This window comes from Salvelinus fontinalis, chromosome 6 (assembly GCF_029448725.1).
Source record: "Salvelinus fontinalis isolate EN_2023a chromosome 6, ASM2944872v1, whole genome shotgun sequence".
Classification (NCBI taxonomy): domain Eukaryota; kingdom Metazoa; phylum Chordata; class Actinopteri; order Salmoniformes; family Salmonidae; genus Salvelinus; species Salvelinus fontinalis.
This window is the reverse complement of record NC_074670.1, coordinates 34593061-34619959: the sequence shown is the minus strand read 5'-3', so window position 1 is coordinate 34619959 and position 26899 is coordinate 34593061. Positions and strand designations below refer to the sequence as shown.

At 41.5% G+C, this 26899-nt stretch overlaps 2 protein-coding genes across 6 annotated transcripts in view; both read right to left on the bottom strand.

Moving 5' to 3' along the window:
* Positions 1-50: 50 nt before the first annotated feature.
* Positions 51-24750, bottom strand: LOC129857728 (metal regulatory transcription factor 1-like). 3 transcript variants are annotated; one of them, XM_055926243.1, is made up of 11 exons: positions 24626-24750; positions 21169-21705; positions 17336-17574; positions 11236-11367; positions 10757-10830; positions 8814-8950; positions 8316-8393; positions 7997-8099; positions 7260-7894; positions 7100-7166; positions 51-5689 (listed from the first exon to the last, which is right to left on the bottom strand). In XM_055926243.1, exons 2-11 carry the CDS (start codon positions 21637-21639, stop codon positions 5163-5165), a joined length of 2463 nt encoding a protein of 820 aa, XP_055782218.1. In that variant the 5' UTR covers positions 21640-21705; positions 24626-24750; the 3' UTR covers positions 51-5162. The 3 variants fall into 3 exon arrangements, with proteins under 3 accessions (XP_055782218.1, XP_055782220.1, XP_055782219.1); XM_055926245.1 differs by having other exon boundaries at positions 7997-8093; XM_055926244.1 differs by having other exon boundaries at positions 21169-24750.
* A 102-nt stretch (positions 24751-24852) lies between these two features.
* The window catches only part of LOC129857727 (type II inositol 1,4,5-trisphosphate 5-phosphatase-like), a 34313-nt gene continuing 32266 nt past the window's right edge, over positions 24853-26899 (bottom strand). For all 3 annotated transcript variants that reach the window (XM_055926240.1, XM_055926241.1, XM_055926242.1), the window contains 4 exons: positions 26684-26768; positions 26315-26442; positions 25979-26090; positions 24853-25389 (listed from right to left, as the gene is read on the bottom strand). In XM_055926240.1, coding sequence (XP_055782215.1) covers positions 25280-25389; positions 25979-26090; positions 26315-26442; positions 26684-26768 — 435 coding nt within the window. In that variant the 3' untranslated portion in view covers positions 24853-25279. The remainder of the gene's footprint in view (positions 25390-25978; positions 26091-26314; positions 26443-26683; positions 26769-26899) is intronic.

Genomic DNA, 26899 nt, shown 5'->3' with positions numbered 1-26899 from the left:
AAAAATGGGAGACCCGTCATAAGGTTTCATTAGTATTATATTGCTCTCAATTCAAAATAATTACTTTATTATGCAATACTACTTTATACAAAACAAGCATAAGCAAACCAATTTCACATGATACATTCTTTTAAAAATAGAAATCCTTTACAACTTAATTCTTTGGGTGTTGAAGACATTCCTTTGGAAGCATTACGTTTCCCCCTCGTTTTACCCATTGAGTGTTCAAGTGAACAGAATTCCAAAATACTAACTGCTTTCTTCAAAGTGGCACTTTTTCAAAACCTCAACTGCCGCCAGTGTTTTGCACCTATGCACTCACCATTCCAAGCATCTGACCATTGGCTATAAAAAAGGACAAAAATCCCCATTTGAGCCGTTATTCAACTGACAATTTAACCTAAAGGTAAGTGGTTAAGTGTATATAATAAAGGCTGAACTTGCCAGAAGATTCAACCCTTGTTCACAGATCTACTGGGGTCAGAACCATGGTGTCATTTAGCAGACACTCATATCCAGAGCGACTTACAATAGCAATTATGCCTTGCTCAAGGGCACAGACAGATTTTTCACCTGGCAGGCATGGGGATTCGATTCAGCGAACTTTCGGTTACTGGCCCAACACCCTTAACCACTAGGCTACCTGCTGCCCTGGACACCGTGGAGCCGGCGTGAGATATGGGTCAGAAAACGTACCTCTGGGCTATTCTACTGTACTATATTTTACCTTAACACATCCATCCCTCAAAACTGTCATTTTTGTGCTCCTGCTAGCTAGCAGTATTCACCGCAGCCATTTGAGTGTCAGCCAATCAGCTTCTTTGTGACGTGCCCTTGATCACTAGCTACCACAGACAGACCCTGCCATTTCTCTTCTCAAAATGTGATTTTAAACCTAATCACACTGCCTACCTTAAATTTAGAAAAGCTCATTTTTGTTTTCATGAATTCAGTCAAACCCCACATTTCTCTCCAAATGTGATTTTAAACCTAGCCTTAACAGCACTGCTAATCTTATGCCTAACCCTTTAAGAAAGCTTGTTTCATGCCAATTTTGACTTTGTGGTTACTAGTGGATAACTGTGCCATTCCCTAATGGCTGCTGTGGCTACTGCTAGCTAACAGGACAGAAAGGGCAGTTTTTTGGAGTACAGTGGCATATCCCGTCCCTGCATTGAGGTAACTTTTCCCACCCATATCTCGCGCCGGCTCTAGTGTCTTAATATAACCATGAAGGCGTTTTGAGCTCAGTGTAAACAAGCATAACAGTAGGGTCAGTATCTTCTAGCAAAGTTAGAACCAGCACTTTCAATTCTAACAACTTTGGACCCGACTTGTATCACCCTTACAGATTAACGTAAAGTTAATTGAGATGATTTGAGTAAAAATAGCACATACAGTATGAGAACACAATGATTGTTATTCACCCAAAACTTAAAGATGCAGCATACAACATTTGACCCAAATAATTCTTACAACAGAATCATAATCCCCCCCCCCCACAAATCCAGTTAGCTTTTAAATAGGTATATGTAAAGAACTAATGATTCAATATTCACTGGAAAGCAATGGGAAAAAAGACAAACATTTCAATGCCCAGGCTTACAGCCCCACCTCAAACATGATACATCACACGTAATAACTTGAACCTTCACATAAAATGGATGATTATGGTGATCAAAATAGGATGTCAAGTTGGTTATACCGCTAAGTTGAATACTGAAAGAATTTTGAGCAAAAATGGTTACGTATATGGAGTTTTGCAAATGAGAAAGTTGAGCCTTCAAAGTTGACATTAGCAAAACTGAATATTGATTTAACTGAATTACTTGGCCCAAGACATTGATGTAAAAGGTTGGTCATGATTATTTGTTGCATTTTGTACTTTAAGGAATACTGCACTCAAATCATTGCATAGATATTTTCTTAAAAAGTATGCATTGAATTGGGAGGTGAACATGTTGAGGGTGGTCAGGGTTCATATTTGTAATACATCAAGTTATTGACCAGCATTGTGAGGGGGAATACCTATACTGAACAAAAATATGAATGCAACATAAAGTGTTGTTCCCATGTTTCATAAAAAATAAAAAAAATCCTAGAAATGTTCTATACGTACAAAATGCCTCTCTCAAATTTGTTAACATCCTTGTTAGTGAGCATTTCTCCTCTGCCAATATAATCCATACACTGGACAGGTGTGGCATATCAAAAAGTTGACTAAACAGCATTACCATTACACAGGTGCACCTTATGCTGGGCACATGTCAAGTTGAGGGAGCGTGCCATTGGCATGCTGACTGCAGAAATGTCCACCAGAGCTGTTGTTATGGTGGACATCAATGTCGTTTTAGAGAATTTGGCAGTACATCCAAACCACGTGTTACCACGCAAGCCCAGGACCTCCACATCCAACTTCTTCACCTGCGGGAGTGTCCGAGACCGGCCACCCAGACAGCTGATGATTATTTCTGTCTGTAATAAAGCCCTATTGTTGGGGGAAAAACACATTCTGATTGTCTGAGCCTGGCTCCCCAGTGGGTGGGCCTATGCCCTCCCAGGCACACCCATGGCTGTGCCGCTGTCCAGTCATGTGAAATCCATAGATTAGGGCCTTTCTGATTTCTTTTTCTGAACTGTAACTCAGTAAAATCTTTCAAATTGTCACTAATATTTTTCTTAAGTATAAATAGCAATAATAAAAATTATTTAACATTTGATAATTCACATTTTATATTAAATTTTAAGTGCCAAATACATTAACTGGTATTGCAGGATATCACCAGGTTTTTGGTATTGGTTAAATCTCAAAACAGGAAAAGGGCAAAGCCCATGTTAGTTTAAACATTTCCCCTATTCAGGTCTGCCAGACAAAGATTTCCTGCATACTCTGTTATCCTATGATACATGACGACACTTAGGTTGGATCTCAGTCCCTCTTTCCATGCTAAATAATAGAACATGATAGCTGCTGTCAATCAATGCCTGTGAAGTACCAATTCAAACTGTTGATGTAATTACAATTTCCGACTACAACATTGATGTATTGATCTGTAAAATAAAGTATTAAGTCTACAATACAGTACAAAAAAAACAAAAAAACAAAACAATTTCCATCTACAGTACATTTCTGCAGTAACATCTTCACATAAAAAATTACAATAGAAAAATAATAATCGGGGGATCATTTGATTTGTTGGCACAATATCTGTTAAATCTTCAAACAAACAATGACGTATTTCTTTTTAATGTACTGTTGTCCACTTGTAGACAGCTGCTAAAAAGGCATTGAACAAGACTAGATTAACAAGAGGAAGTAGTCAGGCAGCGTGTCCAAATCAAGCCATTGGCAAAGATTGACAAGGCAAGGAGCCAGCTCAGTAAGCCACAGCAAGTGAGATATCCTGTAGTAAGGCTAGGTTGCTCTACACATGATATTAGGGCATAATGCCTTCTCTCCAATTTTGTAATCATTGCATTATGTCCCATGTGAAACAATATCGTCATATATTCCAAGAAAGTTACTTATGCTTGCATTTGAAAATAAATACTATGTTGACTGCACAGAAGCCAATGGCCCTAAAACTAACCATTATAAGGCTTCATTTTAAACTGTTCTGCATAAGATGTGTGAGCATCTGCATGGGCGCAGAATGCAAAGACAAAGGGCAGCGCATTGGGGTATCGTCTTCAGTCGCCAAGGTTCAAGTCTACATATTCAAAATGATATACAAAACAAATACATTCTAAAACAATCTGAAGGAATAAGTGTTCATATTTAAATGTACCGTATTTACACCATCAACACCCTTCAAATACAAACCACTTCTGACCGCAGTGGTATTCAAATAGTGTCATAGTAATAACGCAGATAACTGGTCATATTAGACAGTGCACAAAGAGGTGAGAGTGCAGCCGAAAAAGGGGGCTACTACAATCGACGGGCATCCGGGCAGTTGACTGCTAAAATGTCTAAAATGGACAATCTCTTATTAAATAAAGGAAAATCTCAAGTTGTATAAATTAGATATGCCATGATGCATCCCTGAGTGGGTTGTAATTCATAGAGAAACACGGTTGACAGCAATTTTTTTCATCCTTGATCCATGATTTCATTGTGAAGAGGTTTTGCAGACCAAAAATACCATTGAGGACCTTTTTTTGACAACCTCGATGTACAATTAATTGCAATAAGGTGCAGTGTTAAAACGGCTTTCTGAAAACTTAGATTGAGCAGGGCTCCATAAAACAAAAATCAGTAACAACAGAAGGGGGACTAAAAAAGAAACCTTAGGCGAAAAGTGGAATAACTTAACAATGATGATCAATAAGCTGAGACTTGATGACAGTCTAAGGTCAGAGATTTTGATTTTTTATCTCCAATAATTAAAAGTATTATTACTAATGTATTGACTTCTAAATTATATTTAAAAGTCAAGCAAATTGTGTCACAGGCAATTTCTTTTTCAATGGGTACCTGTAAAGAAAGACAAAAACTAACAAAGCGAGACGAAAGACAAAACAAAAACCTGGACTACACTAGCTAATTTATATAAAACACTGGAAATTACTCTTCACATTATGGCATAAGCAATACATTGCTTTTAAGGGAATGGCAAACTGCCACAAATTCCTTGTAGGAAATATAGTTGATGAAATTCCAATTCACTTCACATGCAGTGCATTCTGGTCAATCACTTACCAACTAATCGTATTAGTTACAGTTAGGAACTAATGTACAGTACATGGATATAGACAACAATGTTTTGTTTTGCTCCTCTCAGGAATCAGCTTCACGCCATATTAGAAGCCGACAATTGTTCTTAGGGCCTTTCAAGACAGTGTCTTGTTTGATGGAGAGCCAGCCAATTAAGAACACTTTTCTAGACTGGCATGCATTTTGCTGCTTTTCCAAAACAAGCCCACTCATTAAGTTTCACTTACAATACTGGAAAAGCGGACGTGTAGTGGGTAAATCGGAAAGTGCAGCTGCGTCCTGATTCTACATCCTTCTCTTAAAGTGTGCATTTGCACACTCCCTTAAATTTAACAATGGTAGAAACTCCCTCTGTCCAACGCTTACACCAACTCAATGCTTTTAAATCCATGACTGGGAGTATGCAAGAGAAGGGTGGAGAATAGGGACAAAGCCTGAGTGTCCACTAGGGGTTGATGGTGGTGCTAGCGCCAGCCATAGTGAAGTCGTCACTGCTGGTCACCAGTAGCAGAGCCTCGATGTTGGCCGTGCTCTCGGGGCTCTGCAGGGACAGGAAGTCCGACACGTCCATGGTGGCCAAACCATCCGTGATAGGAGGGGGGTTGGTGGTCGCCGTGGCCACCCCTGTGGAGAACGTATGTACAGAGGTCGAGGGGCTACCCGGTCCTAGTACTGCACCTGTTTGGGGAAGAGGCAGGGACTCGTTCACTTCTGAGGTGAGTGGTGGGAGGGAGCACAAGGGGAAAGAGGGCGCCGGGGGGAGTACGGGGGGAAAGGGCAGTGCTACGGGAGCGGGGGCAGGTGGAGGAGTGGGGGGCACTGCGGGCTGTTGTGGTGCTGCCGAGGCGTTGCTGCTCTTGTTGGAGGTCTTGTCTTTAGCAGAGTCCCTGCAGGCACACTGACACTGGCATGACTCCTCCTGTTTGATGATGATGACGGGAAGGCTGAGGCCGATCTGCTGGACAGAGTTGCCTGTAACACATTACAAAACAAGGGTTGTAATTTCATTAGGCACGAAAGGGAAGAAAATGCAAAACAGAGCGAACTCTCTTTTGCACAACACTTTGAAACACAATGTACCCTAATGAAGACAAACCGGAGCTACAGCATGACTACAGACCAAGCCAGCTGTCCAAAAATTACATCCTATCTTTTGTAACTCAAATTCCATTCAAATGCTACTAGGGAACATCAAATTAATTTGTGCCAAGTAAATACATTCAACATGGATGAGTTTTCTACGTTACTGACTTGAGTTTGTGCTTTTTAAATATCCTGATTAATTTCAACATTGGTAGGCTACCCCACATGAAAAAATACTACAGTTTACTATAGAATACTACAGTACTTACTATAGAATGCTGTAGAATAATATCCTACACGCTCTGCAACACAGAGTGCCTGGACACAGCCCTTAGTCGTGGTATATTGGCCATATACCGCAAACCGCTGAGGTGCCTTATTGCTATTATAAACTAGTAACCAATTTAATTAGAGCAATAAAAATACATGTTTTGTCATACCCATGTCAGCCAATCAGAATTCAGCTCGGACCACCCAGTTTATAATGTAGAATAATATACTACACACTGTAGTATCCCTTGATCATGTACAGTACTTACTATATCATTTTGTAGTATATGATAAAACACTATAGTAAACACTTAAGTAATGTCCGCAAAAACACTACAGTTTGCAAAAACACGTCTTTAACTATAGCAATACTACTATATTTAATTTCCACATACTCTGTCCGTTCCCCTTCCCCATATCCAAATTTGTGCCACCCATGAGACCTACAAATATTGTGTTTCCTTCAGTTTTTAGAAAAGAGCAGAAGTTCTGAACTATCTGTTCAGACCCCAGTCCTACCTAACTACAGGTTATGGAAAATGTGCTGTTTAAGTATTTGTTCAGTAGGTTTCCTCAAGGAGAAAGCTCTCACTTTATGTAAATACTAAAAAGAACACTACAGTGAATACTACAATAAATTCAGCAAAACATTACAGTAAATACTATAGTATGTATAACATATTATAAACTGGGTGGTTAGAGCCCTGAATGCTGATTGTCTGAAAGCTGTGGTATATCAGACCGTATACCATGGGTATGACAAAACATTTATTTTTACTCCTCTAATTATGTTGGTAACCAGTTTATAATAGTAATAAGGCCCCTCGTGGGGTTCTGATATATGGCCAATATACCACGACTAAGCGTTGCGTTCTGCTTAAGAACAGCCCTTAGCCGTGGTATATTGGCCATATACCACAACACCTTGGGGCTTATTGCTTCAGTATACTATATTATTTTTTCATGTGGGTCAGTGCAGCATTATTGCTGTTAATAATCACACTGGTAAAAGTAGGGGACAAATCTCACCTGGATTTCCTCCCACGGGTATGGCTGTGGTAAAGAAGACCTTCTCTACTTTTGGACCTCTGTGTGCCTGGAAACAAACAACATTGACAGCATTGATGTCCACACAAATTCATCACCACTCAACCAAACTATTAATTCAATGTCAAACCGGCACTTTTACCGCTTGCTCTGGGTTCTGCTGGTTGTTGGCTGCGGTGTTAAGGATCCACTGCAGGTTCTGGTCGGACATGACGATGCTGGGCTGCAGCAGGCTCTGGGTGTGGCTTGGGGTGAAAGTGGGGGCAGAGGCTGGGGGCACCAGGGCAGGGTTGGTGTTGCTGGCCAAAGGCACGGTGTGAGTGTGAGCCACGGCCGGCAGCGGCACAGTCTCTGTGGTGGCGACTACAGCGCCCAGAGCCGCGTTGGCCAGGGCTGGGCCTGGCACCACTACTGGCACAGTAGAGGGCACTATTGGAGCAATCTGGGCGGGCAGTGCCACGTAGGGGGCAGGCACATCTGGCGTCTGCAGGGCAGTGGGTAAGGGTACGAAGGTGGCAGGGTGCTGGGTAGAGCTGACTGTGGTAATATTACTAATGGGGGCAGGAGGTGCTGGAGTCTGGGAAGAGGGGGTTTGGCTTAGAGGGATCTGGGAGGAAGCCTCAAGGACAGTGGTGGTGGTGGTGTGGGAGTGAGGGTGGGAGTGGGAACAGGAGGATGAGGAGGAAGGGACGAGGGAGAACGAGAAGGAGATGGGGGTGGATCCATCGCCCATGGTGGACTGGCCAGTCTCCTGGCCAAAGGCTTCAACAAGGCGCTCTGAAAAATATGAAAAAATATATATACAAAGAGCAAAAGTTAGTATGAAAATACACTGAATTAAACCCAAGTTACAGTTTATAGAATGTGATGGGTACTTGCCGTGAGGATGTGCATCGTCTTGACTAACACTGTTCTCCGGACTCTGGAACATGAGCTCGAAGATCCTCACGGGGGTAACACTGCTCAAGTCCAAGTTCTGAGACTAACACAGATGTAACCAAGCATTAACACGATAGTACATGTCTGTCTTACAATACATCTTGATTCTTTATTGATCCATTATACAGAAACAAAATAAATATGGTTGTTTTTGCTGTCATAGTAACCCACCACAAAATAAATTGTTCATACATGGACAAAAGCAGAATGGACCTATATAGTCAAATAAGGGCTGATGAAATAAAACGCACACACTCACATTGTGGATGTTTTCTCTGAGCTCCGAGTCAGTCGAGATGAGGCTCAAGTCACTGAGGCACAGTGAATGATTTGCATCCTGTAATTAGAGATGCATAGGCCCAAATTACATCTTCCACTGCCTAGGAACATTAACAGAAAGAGACATGGGAGAAGCCAAGAAGCCTTCCTTTCTAGAGCAAAAGCTATCTGAAGTCATAAAGATGCATAAGGATAGAATGTAATACGTTAGATCATAAAAACAATCAAAACAGACTATACTGATAGCAGGCACAATGTTGTAGGTACAAATAAATGAGTTTACCCTTAAAATGACTTCACAGGCTATTTAATCCATGTTAATAATATTAACAATAAACTCTATTCAGCAACTTTTATTCAACAGTGAGTGCATACTTTTTTAAAAATTGGTGGCCACAAGGGAATCGAACCCACAGCTATGGCGTTGCTAGCGCAACGCTCTTAGCAAAATAGTTACTTTGATTTATGTATGGCTCACCTCGGACAAGGGGTGGGTGAGGGTGACACTGAAGGGCTGGCCCTTAGCCCCATGGCCCCTGACGTGACTCTTCAAACTGTACTGGCTGCTGAATGCTTTCTCACAGCCGTCGCTGGGACAGTTGAAAGGCTTCTCCCCTGAGGGAAGGATGGATGGAGGGGGAAGGGGGGGCGAGACAAGGGAGAATGGGAGGAAGGGAGAGGGGCACCTTCACTGTATGCCAAGGGAAATTACTATTTGGTCTGCATGACAAACATTTTCCAATTGAAAAGTTGTGTCAAATCAAACACGATCATTTCTTAATATAAAATATCGGAAAAAGTTCAAAAAAAATTGTATTGGTCACATACACGTGTTTATCAGATGTTATTGCGGGTGTAGTGAAATGCTTGTGTTTCTAGTTCCGACAGTGCAGTAATATCTAACAATTTCACAACATACACCCAATATACATAAATCTAAGTAAAGAAAGTAAGAATATATAAATATATGGACAAGCAATGTCAGAGTGGCATAGACTAAGATAAAGTAGAATATAATACAGTATATACAGTCGTGGTATTTACAGACCGCACCACCCTCTGGAGAGCCCTGATACAGCCCGACAGGATGCTCTCAATTGCGCATCTGTAAAAGTTTGTGAGGGTTTTAGGTGCCAAGCCAAATTTCTTCAGCCTCCTGAGGTTGAAGAGGCGCTGTTGCGCCTTCTTCACCACACTGTCTGTGTGGGTGGACCATTTCAGTTTGTCAGTGATGTGTACGCTGAGGAACTTGAAGCTTTCCACCTTCTCCACCGCGGTCCCATCAATGTGGATAGGGGGGGTGCTCCCTCTGCTGTTTCCTGAAGCCCACGACCATCTCCTTTGTTTTGTTGACGTTGAGTGAGAGGTTATTTTCCTGGCACCACACTCTCAGAGCCCACCTCCATGTAGGCTGTCTCGTCATTGTTGGCAATCAAGCCTACTACTGTTGTGTCGTCTGCAAACTTGATGATCGAATTGGAGGCGTACTTGGCCACACTGTCATGGTTGAACAGGGAGTACAGCAGCGGGCTGAGCACACACCCTTGTAGTGCCCCAGTGTTGAGGGTCAGCGAAGTGGAGGTGTTGTTTCCTACCTTTACCACCTGGGGGCGGCCCATCAGGAAGTCCAGGACAAAGTTGCACAGGGCGGGGCTCAGACCCAGCGCCTCGAGCTTAATGATGAGCTAGGAGGGTACTATGGTGTTGAATACTGAGCTATAGTCAATGAACAGCATTCTTACATAGGTATTCCTCTTCTCCAGATGGGATAGGGCAGTGTGATGGCCATTGCATCGTCTGTGGATCTATTGGGGTGATAAGTCAATTGAAGTGGGTCTCTAGGGTGACAGGTAAGGTAGATCCTTGACTAGTCTCTCAAAGTACTTCATGTTGACAGAAGTGAGTGCTACGGGGCGATAGTCATTTAGTTCAGTTACCTTTGCTTTCTTGGGTACAGGAACAATGGTGGCCATCTTGAAGCATGTGGGGACAGCAGACAGGGATAGGGAGAGATTAAATATGTCCGTACACACACCAGCCAGCTGGTCTGCGCATGCTCTGAGGACGCGGCTAGGGATGCCGTCTGGGCCGGCAGCCTTGCGAGGGTTAACACGCTTAAATGTCTTACGTCACTGTGTCATCCTCAAAGCGGGCGAAGAAGACATTTAGCTTGTCCGGAAGCAAGACATCGGTGTCCACGACGTGGCTAGTTTTCCATTTGTAGTCCGTGATTGTCTGTAGACCATGACACAGAAGCGAGGCAACCCTCTCTGTGGCACCATTATAACAATAAAATTGAGATATTAAGCCCTACTTGGTGTCTCTGAGGTGTGGAATATGGATGAATGATTGGTTGACTGTCACTCTGAAATTTGACTGAGAACTTATTTTCCAAACAGAAGTAGCCTAAGTAAAGCGTACCTGTGTGTGTCCGTACATGCGTCTTTAGGTGATGGCTGGCAGCAAACGCCTTGCCACAACCATCATGGTCACACCTAGAGGGAAGATCACACAAATGATCTGTCAATGTAAGCCAAACAGCAATAGAGAAAAACATGTGGAGATTAAGCTGATGAAGAATAAATGAAAAAAAAAAATGAAGATTAGGGCGGTGCATAGAAATTAGGAAAAATTGGTGCACCACAAAGCAGTGTCATGCCCTTCACTATTCTTCCAATACAAAACCATATATCTAACTAATCAGTACAGATGAAAGATATAATCCCCTCACTGTGCATTTTTCACACTCCTTTAGGCTACATTTGTTTATATGCATAGAAAATCTCAAACCAAGAAAAGGGCATCCAAACATTAGCAGATAATGTCCTATATCCAAGGCAGCGGTCTTCCTCCCCTTGTGAAACATAAACCATAGTGGTGCGTGGAGTCGGAGAACTCACCGGAATGGTTTCTCCCCAGTATGAGTGCGAATGTGCTTCCTCAGGTCACTGAGTGTGGTAAAGTACTTTGTACATCCCTCTGATTCACAGTTGAACGTCTTCCCCGTGTGCAGTCTCTGGTGTGCTTTCAGTCTGCCGAGAGGAGATAATTACAAGTAATCAACCACGGGGAAGATTTAAAGGAGCTATGTGTAACGTTTGGGGGATAAATTAAATTTCCTTGTTTTTGAAGAATATGGCTTAGAGATAGCGTATTACTGCTTTCTAACCATGTCATAATCCCCCCAAAAGTTGTATGGGTGTGAAGTTGTGTACTATCTTTTGTTTTCAAACTCAGCAAACGAGAGCCAGTCGTGTAGTAGGAAGTAGTGGGCCAGAGTGGATAGTTACAGTATAAGTTTTTGATTTGAAGGGTTAAAACCTGTTGAGGATGGGGGCGCTGTTGAGACTATTTATGCTAATTGGGTAATTTTTGAAACGGCTTCCCACAAAATCCTTGATCGTACAATATGCATATTATTATTATTATTGGATAGAAAACAGTCTATAGTTTCTATAGGAGTTGAAATTTTGTCTCTAAGTGGAACAGAGCCCATTCTACAGCAATTTCCCTGACATGGAGTCAGATTTCAGAAATGTTGGCCACTGTTCTGAAGTCAGTTAAAAGGGCACTGTTATTGCTATGACTATACGGACACTTCTTACGTCTTCCCCTGGATGCCTTTACGTGATGACGATTCCAATGGGGTCGATTGCGCGTTCACAGGCCCTATAAATTAAAAAACCCTGTAGCTAGCAAGTCTTTTCTTGGTGCGTAACGCGCGTGGAGGACACCGAGCCGCCCCTGTTCCAAGCGTTAGTTTAGCCTGTTATATTTCTCCGGTCATCTTTTCACTCGTTATAGGAGTTAAAAACATCATAAGGTAGTTAATTTAAAGCGTTTTATAGCAATTTATATCCGTTTAGTGCGATTTTGGGACATTTATTTTTGAAACGATGTGAATAGCTGGGCACGCTTTTCAGTTCATCCCGAACGCAGTTGGCATTTCCACATGGCAAGAGGACAGCTTTCCACCAAAAGACGATTACTCCCAAGAAAGGATCCTTTGCCCAAGATACTGATGGAAGAACAGCTCAAAGTAGGACATTTTTATTATGATAAATCGTGTTTCTGTCGAAACATTTTAGTGGCTTAGGACGCCATGTTTTTTGACGTAGCTTCGCTTGGCGCAAACTGTATTGAAAAGTAAGGATAAATTAAAAAATGTAATTCCGCAATTGTATTAAGAATTAAATTGTCTATCAATCCCTGTCCACCCTATATTTTTTAGTCACGTTTATGAGTATTTATGTATAAGAGTAGATCACTGTCTAAGTGGCGCAAGGACATTTTCTGACCAGCTGAGCTACATTTCACATTGTCTAACCATGATTTTGGTGGCTAAATATAAACGTTTTCGATCAAACTCTATATGGATTGTGTAATATGATGTTACAGGAGTGTCATCTGAAGAATTCTGAGAAGGTTAGTGAAAAAATTAATATATTTTTGGCGATGTTGACGTTATCGCTCACTTTGGCTAGAATCAATGCTGGGCTGCTATGTGCTATGTGCTATGCTAATATAACGATTTATTGTGTTTTCGCTGTAAGACACTTAGAAAATCTGAAATATTGTCTGTATTCACAGGATCTGTGTCTTTCGATTCGTGTATGCTGTGTATTTTTACGAAATGTTTGATGATTAGTAAGTAGGTAAACGCGTTGCTCTAAGTAGTTTTTCTATTCCATTTGTGACGGTGGGTGCAATTGTAACCTATGCCATCTCCATCTAAATATGCACTTTTTTCTAACAAAACCTATCCCATACCATAAATATGTTATCAGACTGTCATCTAATGAGTTTTTTTGTTGGTTAGGGGCTATAAATATCTTAGTTTAGCCGAATTGGTGATGGCTACTGGTGTTGGTGGACAAATAAAAGATGGTGGATTATGCTAATGTGTTTTTAGGTAATAGATGTACATCTTTACATATTGTGTCTTCCCTGTAAAACATTTTAAAAATCGGACATGTTGACTGGATTCACAAGATCTGTGTCTTTCATTAGCTGTATTGGACTTTAATGTGTGAAAGTTAAATATTTTAAAAAATATATTTGTTTTGAATTTCGCGGCACTGGTTTTTCAGTGGGGGGGGGGGGGGGGGGGGGTGTGCCGCTAGCGGCACGCTGATCCTAGACAGGTTTTAAGCAGTGTTTGAAAAATGATGCACTCCTTTCGGGGAATTTTATTCCTTTATTACAAATATATATAAATACATCATTGACATTTAAATGGTAGGCCTAATTCCAAGTGGAAATGTAGCTCTTTTAACAAGAGCAAAAATATTTAGCGTCTGAAAATGTTCTCACCATCTTGAATTAAATAAACATGAGTACACTTTAGAACACAGCAGACTGTTAATGTGCAAACACTTGGGCCTAGAAGATGTGGGGGCACTCCAAGAGAAAGACACCAAATTGGGAAATAACCTAATCTTGCTTTAAACTTTAAGGACACAATCCAGGGTCATGTTGATTAGGGCAAGCAATGGAAAACCAACTTTCGCTATTCTTATTGGACAAGTCTAGATAATCCTTCCCTGTTTCAGTCTGTTTTCTTCTGTTTGGTGCCTAATGAACAGGACCCGTGGCCTAGTAGACATAGTGCCACCGTTTCCCTTATAGGAGGGGACAGAGCAGCATGGTTCTGAGAGCAAAGTAATGTGATTAGGGGGAAACAACACATTGGCTTGGCCGTGGTGATAAATTGACCTTGACAGGGGAGTCGATGGTGGCACGCTTCCACCACCGCCTGTCTCTGTAGTCTTCGGTTCAATGTCACAACACTGGAGCCACTGGCTGACTAGCCTACTACTGGCCTGGCTGAGGGTCTACTTTCATAATGCCTTCATTGAGTGCTAAACCAAAGAAGCTAAATGCAGCAGATACTATAAAACCAAGAACAACTTAGAAAACAAATTAGAAAACTAAAATTGGGAGATAAAACAAAGTCCTTACCAATTAGGCTAGAATACCCAACGATGCATAAAAGCACTGTTCAGTACTTGGGAGAAAAAACAACTAAATACTAACAATATTATATCACAATGAACTGACAAAACGATTGGACCTACAGACAGACTGTGCTGTAGATAAGAAAAGCAAGCACATCCTCTTTTTTGATACATCCTTTTTTTATGCAATGTCAGACTGAATGAAAAAACTAGGCCTAGGGCTGGCACAATTACCATATAACTGCATAACTGACGGTAATGGATGAAGACAATCAAAAATAAATTAACTCATATCTGGGGGGGGGTTGTGGAACGAACAGCTGACTGAAGATGGGCAAAGTTTTGCTTTTAGAACTGTTATAAACGTGACCTCAATAAATTAGCTGACCAATAACAGGCTGACCACACCGCTCGCGTAGTGTTGCAAAATAAATGTAGGAATCTATGTTATTCAATTATTGCACCCACACTGCTCACGAGCGTCTGCGTTGCCATGGGCTAAAATAGAAGTCCTTTCAATTTCTGACGCAGATCGCGCTGCAGGTCCTGCCTCTCCCATCTCCTCATTGGTTTATAGAAGCAGGTACCCACGTGGGTGATTGAAAGACGAACTGTGTTGCCGGTCGGTGTAGTAATACTATGAAAGTTTAGATGCCAATCACCATATCAGTTCAAAGATGAAAAAGCCTGGAAGGAGGAGAGATGACTAGAAACGATTCGATTGGCCGTTTTATGTGTGGATAAATTGTCGGAGTAGAGGACCTTGTGCATTTCAGGTAAAATAACTCAATGTTTATATCCCTGGACAAATTAGCTAGCAACAGCAAGCTAGCTAAAGAGGACAAATTAGATAGCAAGTGCAAGCTAACTAGCTACATTTCCATACATGTTTAATGCTTTTCGAACTGTCTCCAAATGAATGTCATTGGTTCAGAGTTTGTTTTGATATTTTAACCTGCGTGTCGTGATTGCGTTTGGTGTAGGGGGGACAAAATAAATGTATCCACGATGGCGCACGCACAGCCGGTTTGGGTTCCGTGTATCAGTCAACCAAATGTCCATGACTGTCACAGCCCTAGGCCTACACATTGTTTGCTAATCTACTATGGAAGAATACCTCTGAATGGATGTAAGCAGGGAATAAAATTAACACCCGCCACATGCAGGTAGATTTAGATATTGGCAGGTAAGAATGTCTATTTCACCAACAACATTGGTGGTCAATTTGTACAGCTCTACAGTGAGTATTACATTCGCAAATAAAAGGTCAAAAAGTCAAGTATGAGCACGTGCTGGTTAGAAAGATGCTGCAGTAGCGTTTAAATTATTTGTGCTGTTTTGTTTCATAACTACTAATCGCACAAAGAATTACAAATCCTATATCCCACCTCGCATAGCAACACTGCCTGGCAGGGGAGCTGTGTGCACTGAGTGAAGTGCTGATCGATTCATTTTTGGAAGCACTGCGCACACATGGCCAGCCCGCTCATTAGGCAGGATTAGGCGTTTGCTTATGACTGCAGATTGACGAGGGCGGCATTTTCTGAGCCAAACTAGCCAAGATGCACCTCCAACAACAACACATAAAACCTAACTTAATTCTGCCCAAAAATAATGACAATTTCTCTCAACCAGTGGCATATTGGCTTTTTAGCTGAGCGCTGATGCCGCCCTTTGATAAGCACTGCCCACTTTTTGGAGGCAGAGCGCCAAAAAAAATAAGCGCCGTCTATGTTTGGTTCAGATTTTGTACGGTCTAGACCAGCCTTGATTTGGCCCAAACAGATGTCGATAAATTACTTATTTTCAACTTTCAATCAGAACCAAAAATTTGCCTGACTTCAACATCCGGAAAATATGTATTTTCAACATACGGAGAATACCTTTTCAAATTTAATTCAGAACCTAATTTGAACGTAACTTCAACGTCTGGAAAATACGGCATTTTGCTTACTGGGACTGGAGGGTAAAAATGTGTCTAATTTAGTCTAAAGTCTACAAAGTGAGACTTTGTCCTCGTGTTTATTGGCTATTTACATTGTTTTGTTTTGTTCACAAGCTCAGTTTTTTTTAACGTTAGTTGAGTCTGCTGCCTCAACTGATACTGATCCCAAATCACAGACACACTTGACACTACTCAAGTAGCCCCATTACCACGGTAACCTCCCGGCCTTAAAAGGGCAGCTGAACATTTTGTCTCTGATATTTTGGATAAAGGAATGAAATTGAGCAATATACCACATTACTTCTAATACATTTCTTGTTTAAGAAATAAGCATGGTCATCTGCCGTTTTGTGTTTTTCTTTTCTTCTTATGGTAAAATCTGAGTGGCTGTGGATGGTGGACCAAAAAGTAAATTTTAGGCCCTACGTGAAGGCTAGATGTCACTTGATATTTTTTATATTGTATCTATTTTATATGTAATTTATTACCTGTCTATTTCATATATTATCGATCCATCTTCAGTATAGGCCTACATATACAGATAACTGCCAAAATAAAAGGGAACACTTGAGTAAATGAGGGATACAATGTATATTGAAAGCAAGTGCTTCCACACAGGTGTGGTTCCTGAGTTAATTAAGCAATTAACATCCCCATCATGCATGAAAATGCCCAGTTGCCCATTATTTTGGCTACCATGACTACAATAAGAGATCTCAGTAACTTTGAAATAGGGGTCTCAAAAGAGCTTAAAGAGTGTGCGTGTGTGTCTGTCTCAGTCACACTTATGGGAGATTCTGGAGCGGAGCCTAAGTCAGCATTTCCCACCACCATCAACAAAACACCAAATGGTGGAATTTCTTGTGGAAGAATAATGTGGCATCCCTCCAATAGAGTTCCAAACACTTGTAGAAACTATGCCAAGGTACATTGAAGCTGTTCTGGCTCGTGATGGCCCAACACCCTATTAAGACACTTTATGTTTGGTGTTTCCTTTATTTTGGCAGTTACCTGTAGATATACAGTCATCTGATTAGTCAGCATGTCTGGGAATATTTCGACATGCAGCTAGTAAGTTTTGTGCTAGTCGAGCCTCACCTGTACAGGGTGTTGAAGGCCTTCTCGCAGCCCTGCACGTCGCACTCAAAGGGCTTCTCCTTGGTGTGAACGCGCACGTGGATCTTCAGGCTGTAGGAGGTGAGGAAGGCCTTGCCGCAGCCCAACTGGTTGCACACAAACGTGTACTCGCCCCGGTGGGTCTTCTGGTGTGTGCGCAGGTTGCCCGCCGTGCTGTAGGTCCGTGTGCAGCCCTCAAACATGCACTGGTACCTCTTCACCTGAGTGACAGACAAGAAGATAATTACTTTTTCTTAATTAATCTTTCCTTGATTCTTTGCGACATCTCTTCTCGCCTATCAAAAGACTTTGGATAATAAGGTCAGAGGGGAGGGACCTTGGACCTTCTCCAATGTGGTTGAGAAGGAGGCGAGGCGATAGGATGAGAGCCAGAGTGAGAAACAAATGAGGTATGTTTGCACAGGTAACAATGACACGGCGCATGAGTAAGTGCACATGACATCAGTGACTCGACCCCCCCATCCATTTCCATCTGACTGATTCTGCTGTGCACCGTGTTTCAACTCAGCAGTCTCCGCATTCAGCGGCCGTAGCAGTCAGTCACTCTTATGGCACTGTTCTGTTCTCACACAAAAGGCCCCGAGGAGAGAATAAAGCCGTTTCTTTTCCCCTCCTCTGTATTCCCATAGAACACACTAGCCTACATTGTCATAACACAAAGCCTTCCCATCCAAGCTTTATCTCCCACCCCCCTATTTACAGACCTTGCGTTATACCCCATAAATTAATGCCTTGATCCTTTTGTAGACTGGGGGGGGGGGGGGGGGGGGAGAATTAACGCTTTGTTACACAAATTTCAAGAGAAAGTCAACCAGCCCTGAACGCGTTAAAATGACACTCTTTTCCCTTAATAAATAGTGAAAAACAGCTAACATCCCCTTATGTAACTCCTGGATAGCCACATTGCACACAGAGAGGCTCTACTAGACACAATAGTGAGGCAGCCTGTCCAATCAATTTTTTTTTATTAATAGAGCTAGCGGTCCTTTATTATTTCTCCAAAAGCATGGATTCCAGCCATGACAACTGGTCCACTTGCAGTCTCCGTATGACACTACAAATTACTGGAACCTAACAGAGACGCAGCGGGAGATGGCTTAGACAACTGTTGGCCTATGTTAAAGGAGGAGATGGGGAAAAAAACCCACGGAGATCTTATTCATCAGGGACCAAACGGAAGAAAACTGACCGAAATACAGAGGGACTACCTGAACTTGTCTGTTACAAAACATTTTGCTACATTGTGCACTAATGAATACGACCCAGCATAACCCGTCCCTTGGTGATACTAGGCCTAATGACTGACTGGTTGTGCTATTAATTCAAGTTTCAATGTCATCTGCACAAGTACCGTGACACGCCTTTCTTGCAAGCTCTAAACCCAACAATGCAGTAATCAATATCAATGTAGTTAAAAATAACAAAATGTAGAGCAAAAACACACAAGAAATAAAAATAAGAACATGAGAATGTAAGAAGCTATAAACAGGATCAGTCCAATACCATATTTACAATGTGCAGGGAGTGTACTGAAGTGATAGAGGTAGATATGTATAGGGGTAAGGTGACTAGGCATCAGGACATATGACAAACAAAGTGGTAGCAGCATATATGATAAATGTGTGCGTGCGTGTAGAATCAGTATAAATGTGTGTGCATGTTATGTGTGTGTGAGCAAATTAAGTGAGTAAGGGGGGTGTGTTGGAGTGTCAGTGTGCGTGAGTAGGGTTCTGTGAATGTGCATAAAGACAGTGCAAAAAATACAAATAATTTCTAACACAAGAGAGGAGGAAGGGAAGTAAGAAGTATGAACCCCACACAGTGAGGAGCCTGGCTGCGGTGCTGCTACAGCGTATCAGCTGTACTGTATTGTTATTCAACCCCCACAACTTCACGACTGACTCTCCCACTTCTGCAGCATCACTTCAAATCAAACAGGTTTACTAGATTGGCATGCCATCGCCTCCCACATGCACAGTGGGGAAAGAGCAATCCAGTAGTAGGATACACAGAGAGTGTCTAATGCAACTAGATGCTGCTAAGTGTACTGAAAAGGTATGTAAGAATGCTGCAAAGCCTACTGAACTGCTATGCTAAGGACTGCTTTGTGTTGCATTGACACATTTAGAACACCTAGGCTAGAGAAACATTGAACTTAACATCTGCAATGTTAGGAATCGACATGTGCAATTACGACAAAACGTCAAAAGGAAATAAGGAGAAGCAACATGAACAGATGCCAAATGAATTGAGAGGAACAGTCATTTGGGGTGATTGCATCTTTGGCTCAGAGTCTGTAGATGAGATTTCATAAATCCAATTGTAAGTAAGCAAAATGCATTTTCTCTCCCTCAATGACATCATGCAAGTAGCTAGGCTAGGAGGGGGCAGAGTGGACTGGATGGGCTCCAGCAGAGCACTTCAACACAAAGACAGCACAAGTACCCTAGTGGCACTGGCCAAGTCGCCAACACGGTGACAGAGGGAGACCCTGGTAACAAACAGGAACTTGTTGCATTGAGGGTGCAATATTTGGCCGGGACTCATCATGATTGGTCAGGAGTAGTGTTGAACTGACCACTGGTGTGACCCTGAGGTAGCCTGTTGTTACGGTGCTGCTTTGCATTCTAGGAAGAAATAACCTGGAGGTGCAACCCTCCAACAAGCTCCATTGTACAATGCTCTTTTGCAGACCAGCAAGCCTTACACAATGATTAAGAGCTAGACGTAAAGTCTGCAGCCACTAGACCTGGCATCATAAAGTACAACACAAATTATGACACTGCACAAACTTCAGATGAGTCATTTACTATGTGTGCTGTTCTGTACACAGGGGAGGAGGGGTTAAACATTTATCATATAAAACAATGCAGTGGTGGAAAAAGTACCAATTGTCATACTCAAGTAAAAGTCACGCAGTAAAACAGTAAAAAAGTGTTTGGTTTTAAATATACTTCAGTATCAAAAGTAAATGTAATTGCTATATTTACTTAATTAAGTATCATTTTATTAATTTTTTCTTAAAATAAATCACATTCCTTATATTAAGCAAAACAGATGGCATGATTTTTTTTAAATGGATAGCGAGGCACACTCCAACACTCAGATAGAATTTACAAACAAAGCATTTGTGTTTAATGAGTCCACCAGATCAGATGCAATAGGGATGACCAGGGATGTTCTCTTTAAGTGCGTGAATTAGACCGTTTTCCTGTCCTGCTAAGGATTCAAAATGTAACTTTTGTACTTTTGGGTGTCAAGGAAAATGTATGGAATAAAAATTACATTATTTTCTTCAGAAATGTAATGATGTAAAAGTAAAATTGATCAAAAATATAAATAGTAAAGTAATGTACAGATACCCCCCCGAATACTACTTAAATAGTACTTTGAAGTATTTTTACTTAAGGACTTTACAACTCTGAAACCATGTGGAAGCAGAAAGGTCTTGAGGAGAACCTAGCTCGCTAGGCAAATCAAAGCATTTCATTCATCCAGGGAATTTACTCTCCCTGCTCATGCCTCACGTTGCTCCCTTTCAACCTGGGGTCTCTATTATTTTTTACTTAACACAACACACTAGGCTAATTGTGGGTTGAGATCAAGTACATTTAAAATCAGGGAGCGCAAAATCCCTGATCTACAAACCACCTTGCATTCCAAATGACTACTCATTATGTGATCAAAATGAGTGATTCTGCGCCTTGCCTTGCCCAAACTGATCCCCTCAAATATGCTGTATGACCTCCACACAGCGTCACATAATGCATTTCAGTGGTGGTAAGCCAACATACCTCCCTTTGCTTGGTTTCTGGACACTCGGAGTGCAGAGTGAGGGTGGCCCCCTCGATGTTGCGCGGCATGGCCATGGACCCCGGGTTGATGATGAACTGGATCTGGTCGGGCGAGATGGTGTGATGCACGTATCCCTGCGACATGCCGTCCTGGTCGCCCATGAAGGTCATAGAGCCCTCCTCCTCGTCCTCCTCGTCCAGGTCCCCATCGACTAGGAAAGTGCCCCCGTCGTCGTCCCCCACACAGTGTCCATGGTCCTCCTCTCCCTCCTCGTCCAGCCGGATGGGGTCCTGCTCGATGAGCACCGTAGTGCGGTCGTAGACGCGGGAGCCCGAGGGTGCCGACATCAGGTCGGCATCGTCTTTGTCGTCGTCGTAGTGCGCCATCTTGTCTTCATCGTTGTCATCACGCTCGAGGCGGTCCACCTCCAAAAACATGGAGGCCTCCGTTCGAGGGCCACGCTCGCTCATGGTCCCGGCTGGGCTGGCCGCCTCCGGTGGGTGAGTGTGCGCAGAGGACGGCGTGCTCACTTGTTCCTGCACAGAGGAGGATAGACAGGAAAGTGTGAGGGTGGTGGCTTTGATGAATCGTGCTGTGCCACTTCAAAGTCATTGTGTTCATTTTAAATACAGGGAAGTGAGTGCTGACCTACCCTTCTCTGAATTTCAAAACAATTCTGTTAACAGAAACAATCTCTGCTTGCTACATCTTGACCCATTGAAGCAAAGAAGATAACAAATTATGATTCCTTGCAATTAAAGTACCTAGAGCCTAGTTTCAGTCAGTGACCTGGGCTAATTTGGCTAAATGGGGAAGGCCTACGTGACTCCCAAGCAAATACTGTAAACAGGAGATTTAAGGGAAAAACAAAAACGCTTTGACACTTGAGGCTAATATTTCCACCTTCCAAGAGCAGAATACAAATACTTGGAAATATATTTGGTGGAGTATTGCAAAGGTAGGTAAGTGGGACAATGCAGAGCAGTTATTTTTAATCCAAAGACAAGAGTGGAACACTTGCTATTGAAGACAACACCTGGCTATATTGAGAATGCAGCTAGAGAAGATAACTGAACAGTTTTCTGGCGGTGCCAGTTAAGCCACCAAATCTATAGCCTAAAGTTTGGTTACAAAAGTGGTAGTGTAGGCTACTCGTCATCTTCAAACATCCCATGCATAGCACCATAACCATTATACCTATTCCCTAACGCTGGAGTGAAATTATAAAACTCCTCTATTCTCTACAATGCATTGGAGTAAGGTCTAGATGTAGCTATAAATGGATTTAGGCTAATTCATGCAACAAATTCCATGAGTATGACAGTTACATGGGAAGATTTGAGTCCTTTCCTTTAAGCGGCCAGCTCAACTGCAAAGGCTACTCCCATTTTATGGAGAAAAATGTGTCAGAGTGGCTAACAAATAGCAAATAAATCCAATAACACCCGAATGGACCTCTATACCAGGAACTCAATACCAGGCAGTGTAAGGAAGGCACTAAAAATTGTCAGACTCCAGACACCCAAGTCAGACTGTTCTCTCTGCTACCGCATGAGAAGCTGGACCGACGCACAACATATGTAAGCAACAAGATCCTGAACAGCTTCTACTCCCAATCCATAAGACAGCTAAATACTGTAGTTAGTTAAATAGTTAACCAAATAGCTACCAACAGTATCTGCATTGACCCTTTTTGCACTAACTTTCTAGACATCACATACGCTGCTGATACAGTTTATGATCTATCCTGTTGCTTAGTCACTTTATCCCTACCTATTTGTACATATATACCTTCTATTACCTCACACATGGACTTGGGACTGGTACCTTGTGTATATAGCCAAGTTATCGTTACTCATTGTTTATTTATTCCGTGTTATTACTTCTGCTCTGCATTGTTGGGAAGGTTCGTAAGTAAGCATTTTACCATTAGTCTACCTGTTGTTTACGAAGCATGTGACAAATAACATTTGATTTGGTTTCATTTGAATGGTGTAGAATGGTCTGTGTTCCTAGGCACTAACCATCTTGACACCCATGGAGTTCTAGAACTTTCTGATTTCGTTTGACAGCACAGTGATTTATCGTGGAAAATAAGCACGTTTGAAATCAATTGACACCCTTTACGATGAAGCATTGAGATTTATTTTAAACTGCAAAACGCACCACTGCACTTTTATATACCAGGGTTGGCTGGCCTTCTCTAGTCAATCGTAGGCTCAGTCACTGGTATACTTTTATTTACAAAGCTATTTTGGGTTTACTACCATTTTATTCGCAGGACTTAACTGTTCCAAATGTCCGAACTGATTTTGGTAAAAATGGCTTTTATTAACTCTGTGCCATCTGCTTGGAACGCAGTACAAAATACTTTAACTGGTAGAACTTGTCCTGATTGGTGTTTTTAAATCATTTAAGTATTTTGAGGCTGATTCCCTGACCTGTCAATGTTTTAAAATGTGCTGTTTTATGAATTCTATGTTTTTATTTTTTTTACAAGATTACCTGTCGTTTTTCATTTTCTCTGTCTGTAATTGTGTAATGACTTGGTGCTGCCCATCTTGGCCAGGACGCTCTTGAAAAATAGATTCCAAATCTAAATGAGCCCTTCCTGGTTAAATACATATTTCTTTAACCTTAGCTAGGATTACACCAAAGCTATTTACAAACACTTTCAGGAAACAAGTTAAAGATGTCATGTCACACTCATCTGTGATTTCGCCTTTTGACTAAAGGCTCCATACAGCGCGACCACATAACTAATAGCTAGCTCGTGCATTTGTGAATAGTTGTAATTATTTGGCTAGGTAGCCAACGTTGGGTGGGCAGCTAACTTTAGAGTTGCAAGGACAACCAACTTCCATCCTGATAACGTTCGTAATAACTAGGTAACGTTAGTTAAATAAAAAACAGCCAACTGTCAATAGTTAACGTTAACTTCGAGCGACATGACAGTTCAATTAACTAGCTAGTTAGCTAACGTTAATATGCAAACGTAAATGTCTCGCTAGTTGAACACTTTTACATAGCATGTTAACTAAGAGGAAAACATGACAGCTAGTTTTTTTTGACAATGCAACGGTATTTCGCAAACGTTAGCTTTAACGATAATGTGTGGGTTGAAAATGTCAAGCTAACTAACGTTAATCAACGTTTCAGACTAACGTTAGCTATAATACTAATGAACACGTCCATGATAAGCAGCTACCAAGCATGCAGCGTAAAACAAGCAGGGTATTTTATGCTTAGATATCTAACGTTACTAGCTAACTAGTTAGGCAACGTTAGTAGTTAAAGCTAGCTACAAATCTGTGAACTAACGTAGTGCTAGCTAGCCAGCTAACGTTAGCTTGACTGGCTGTCTGTCGATAAATCTCCCGTCGAAACAGATACATTGACGAAATAAAAGTTACAGGGCTCCACTAGAAACATATATACAAGACAGAAAACATTTACCCGTGCAGCGCAAATGCCGACTTGGTTTATGTTTCGGGTAGCTTAGCACTTTCTTCCCATCCCCTCCCTAGTGATACCATGATTAAATAGAAACGTCATATTTCAGCCTCCCCCTCGTGTTGTATTCTGGGAAATATACCCCTCCCAGGTACACTAGTACCCCTATAATGAAATCGAAACTACTGAATTAAATATACAATTTAGAATAATGTAAAGCTACAAAAGCAATCATTTGATTTGTAATTAAATTCCAAACAAACTTTTTCCATTTGCTTGCTAAATGGGAAAGAAACATGAAATCGCCAAACCACAACTGTTTGAAATACTTTCATATATAAAAGGATCCACTGTTTTGCCTTCACAAAACAGCAGTTTTCTTTTCTTTAAATAAACTGGTAAATATACATACATTAAAAATGGTCAGTTTACTACAGCTACTGACAGAATATTAGCTGTGCATCAACAGCTTACAGGTTAAACATTGCTTGTCAAAACATAGTTGATTTCAAATCAAAGGAGAGTAGGCCTAAACAATTTGACTGAATGGATATATACAAAGAGCCATCTATATGAATAGGAACTGTTTACAAATACTGAGCTGTACATTAAACTAAAATAGTGTCTAAATGACACAGCAGGAGCACCCTCTTCTATTCAGGAGAGGTCCTGGACCAGGAAATGCTGAAAGAACTCTTGGGTCTTCCTCTTCTCTGCAAGGTCCTGCTTCATGGGTGACCTCAGTAGCAAGGCAGCAAAAATGGTGGCTGTGAGGGATGACACAGGGCACAATGTCAATAACATAATAATTACTAACTGGCACTTGATGTAAGATTAAATAGGTTCGCTTTTTTATTATGCATCATACATTTTTTATTAAAATATAGAACACTGAAAAAGGAACCAAATCCAGAATCTGACCCAGCATTATTACAGCCAATATCGTAGCTATAGCTAGTATTGTATTACTAGGCTATATTTTCAACTAAGTAAATAAATGATAACTGATTGCCCTAAGGTGAAAAAGTAAAAAAAACATATGCACAGTATCACAGCACAGAAAGACTATTATGGCCTTTGGAATAATCAGGCATTTTATCACAACAGTCCCTGGTCCTATTGTTTTATTGCTTCATTGCATATTGTGACACATATGGAAACCACCAAATAGGAAAGCTTGTTACGGCTTCTGATCTTAAACTTGCACTGCTCGACTTTGTAAACATTGAACCTCTTGGGTACTGGTCAAGAAGACCATGACGTTTAATTTTAACCCTTTCAAAACACATTCAGTCAATTGTTTGTGTGTTTGATAAGAATGCAAAATGTGTTACACATTTTTCCATTTCACCTTACCTAAAATATTGACATCCAGGCTATTGTGTGTAGAATGCTTCAACAACTCGCGGAGAAAAGCCGCTATATAGTTAAACACGTTTTTATGGCACTGAGGTAACAAGAACACAACCTGAGGGTGAAGAAAAACATCACTCAATACCATAGACAAGTTAAAACACCCCAACATGATAGAAAGTCACAGCCAAAATTGTTAGTCCCTCCCTATTTCAGAACATTTGAAGCCTAATGAACAAGACCTAGTACAGTAGACAATCATTACATACAGAATATCCTACTATAGGGCACTGAGAAAAGTAATGTCTACTTTAAAGAGTGAGTTGAATTGGTACTGACCTTTTTACACTGACTGGTGTTGGAGCAGCACTCCAGGCACTGCTGGTACAGGGAGAAGGGGACCACAGGCTCAGGGAGGGCATCAAGGAAGAGGAGCAGTGCTTCTGCCACAGAGTGGTTACTGCCAGCTAGGGGTCAACATGGGTCAAGGGGCATCAACCATTAAAAAAAATACAAAGTAGACACTAAGTCTCAATTTATCCAGGGTTGTGTCCATTAAGGCTCAAAATGGAAAACTTTTACAAAAGAAAATTAAATAAGCGTTTCTTATTGGACATGTCCAGGTAGTCCTTCCCTGTTTCAAGCCATTTTTCTTCCGTTTAATGCCTAATGAACACAATCCAGGTGTATATCAGTTGTTAAGGATACGGAGCAAGTCTGGCATGCCAGTGTCAAGACAATCCCTTATCTTCACAAATTCACTGTGGAGCCCAGGTTGTTGAAATAGTTCCCCCTAGAAATAGAGGCAAAAGGTTATAGAGTTGTACTGTAAACACAACTTCTAAGCACACAGAAAGGTAGCTGGCAAAAGGAGCAGCATTTCAACTGATCGGGGCTTAGTAGAACTGTATTCATGTCAATATT

What these genes read in the sequence shown, in the direction of transcription:
- LOC129857728 (XM_055926244.1), bottom strand. Translation starts at nt 21,639, where the DNA reads ATGAGCGAGCGTGGCCCTCGAACGGAGGCCTCCATGTTTTTGGAGGTG. An exon ending in ACTGGGGAGAAACCATTCCG is followed by an intron (nt 10,831 to 11,235) that starts GTGAGTTCTCCG and finishes TCTTCCCTCTAG; the next exon opens with GTGTGACCATGATGGTTGTG. An exon ending in AGACGATGCACATCCTCACG is followed by an intron (nt 7,895 to 7,996) that starts GCAAGTACCCAT and finishes CATATTTTTCAG; the next exon opens with AGCGCCTTGTTGAAGCCTTT.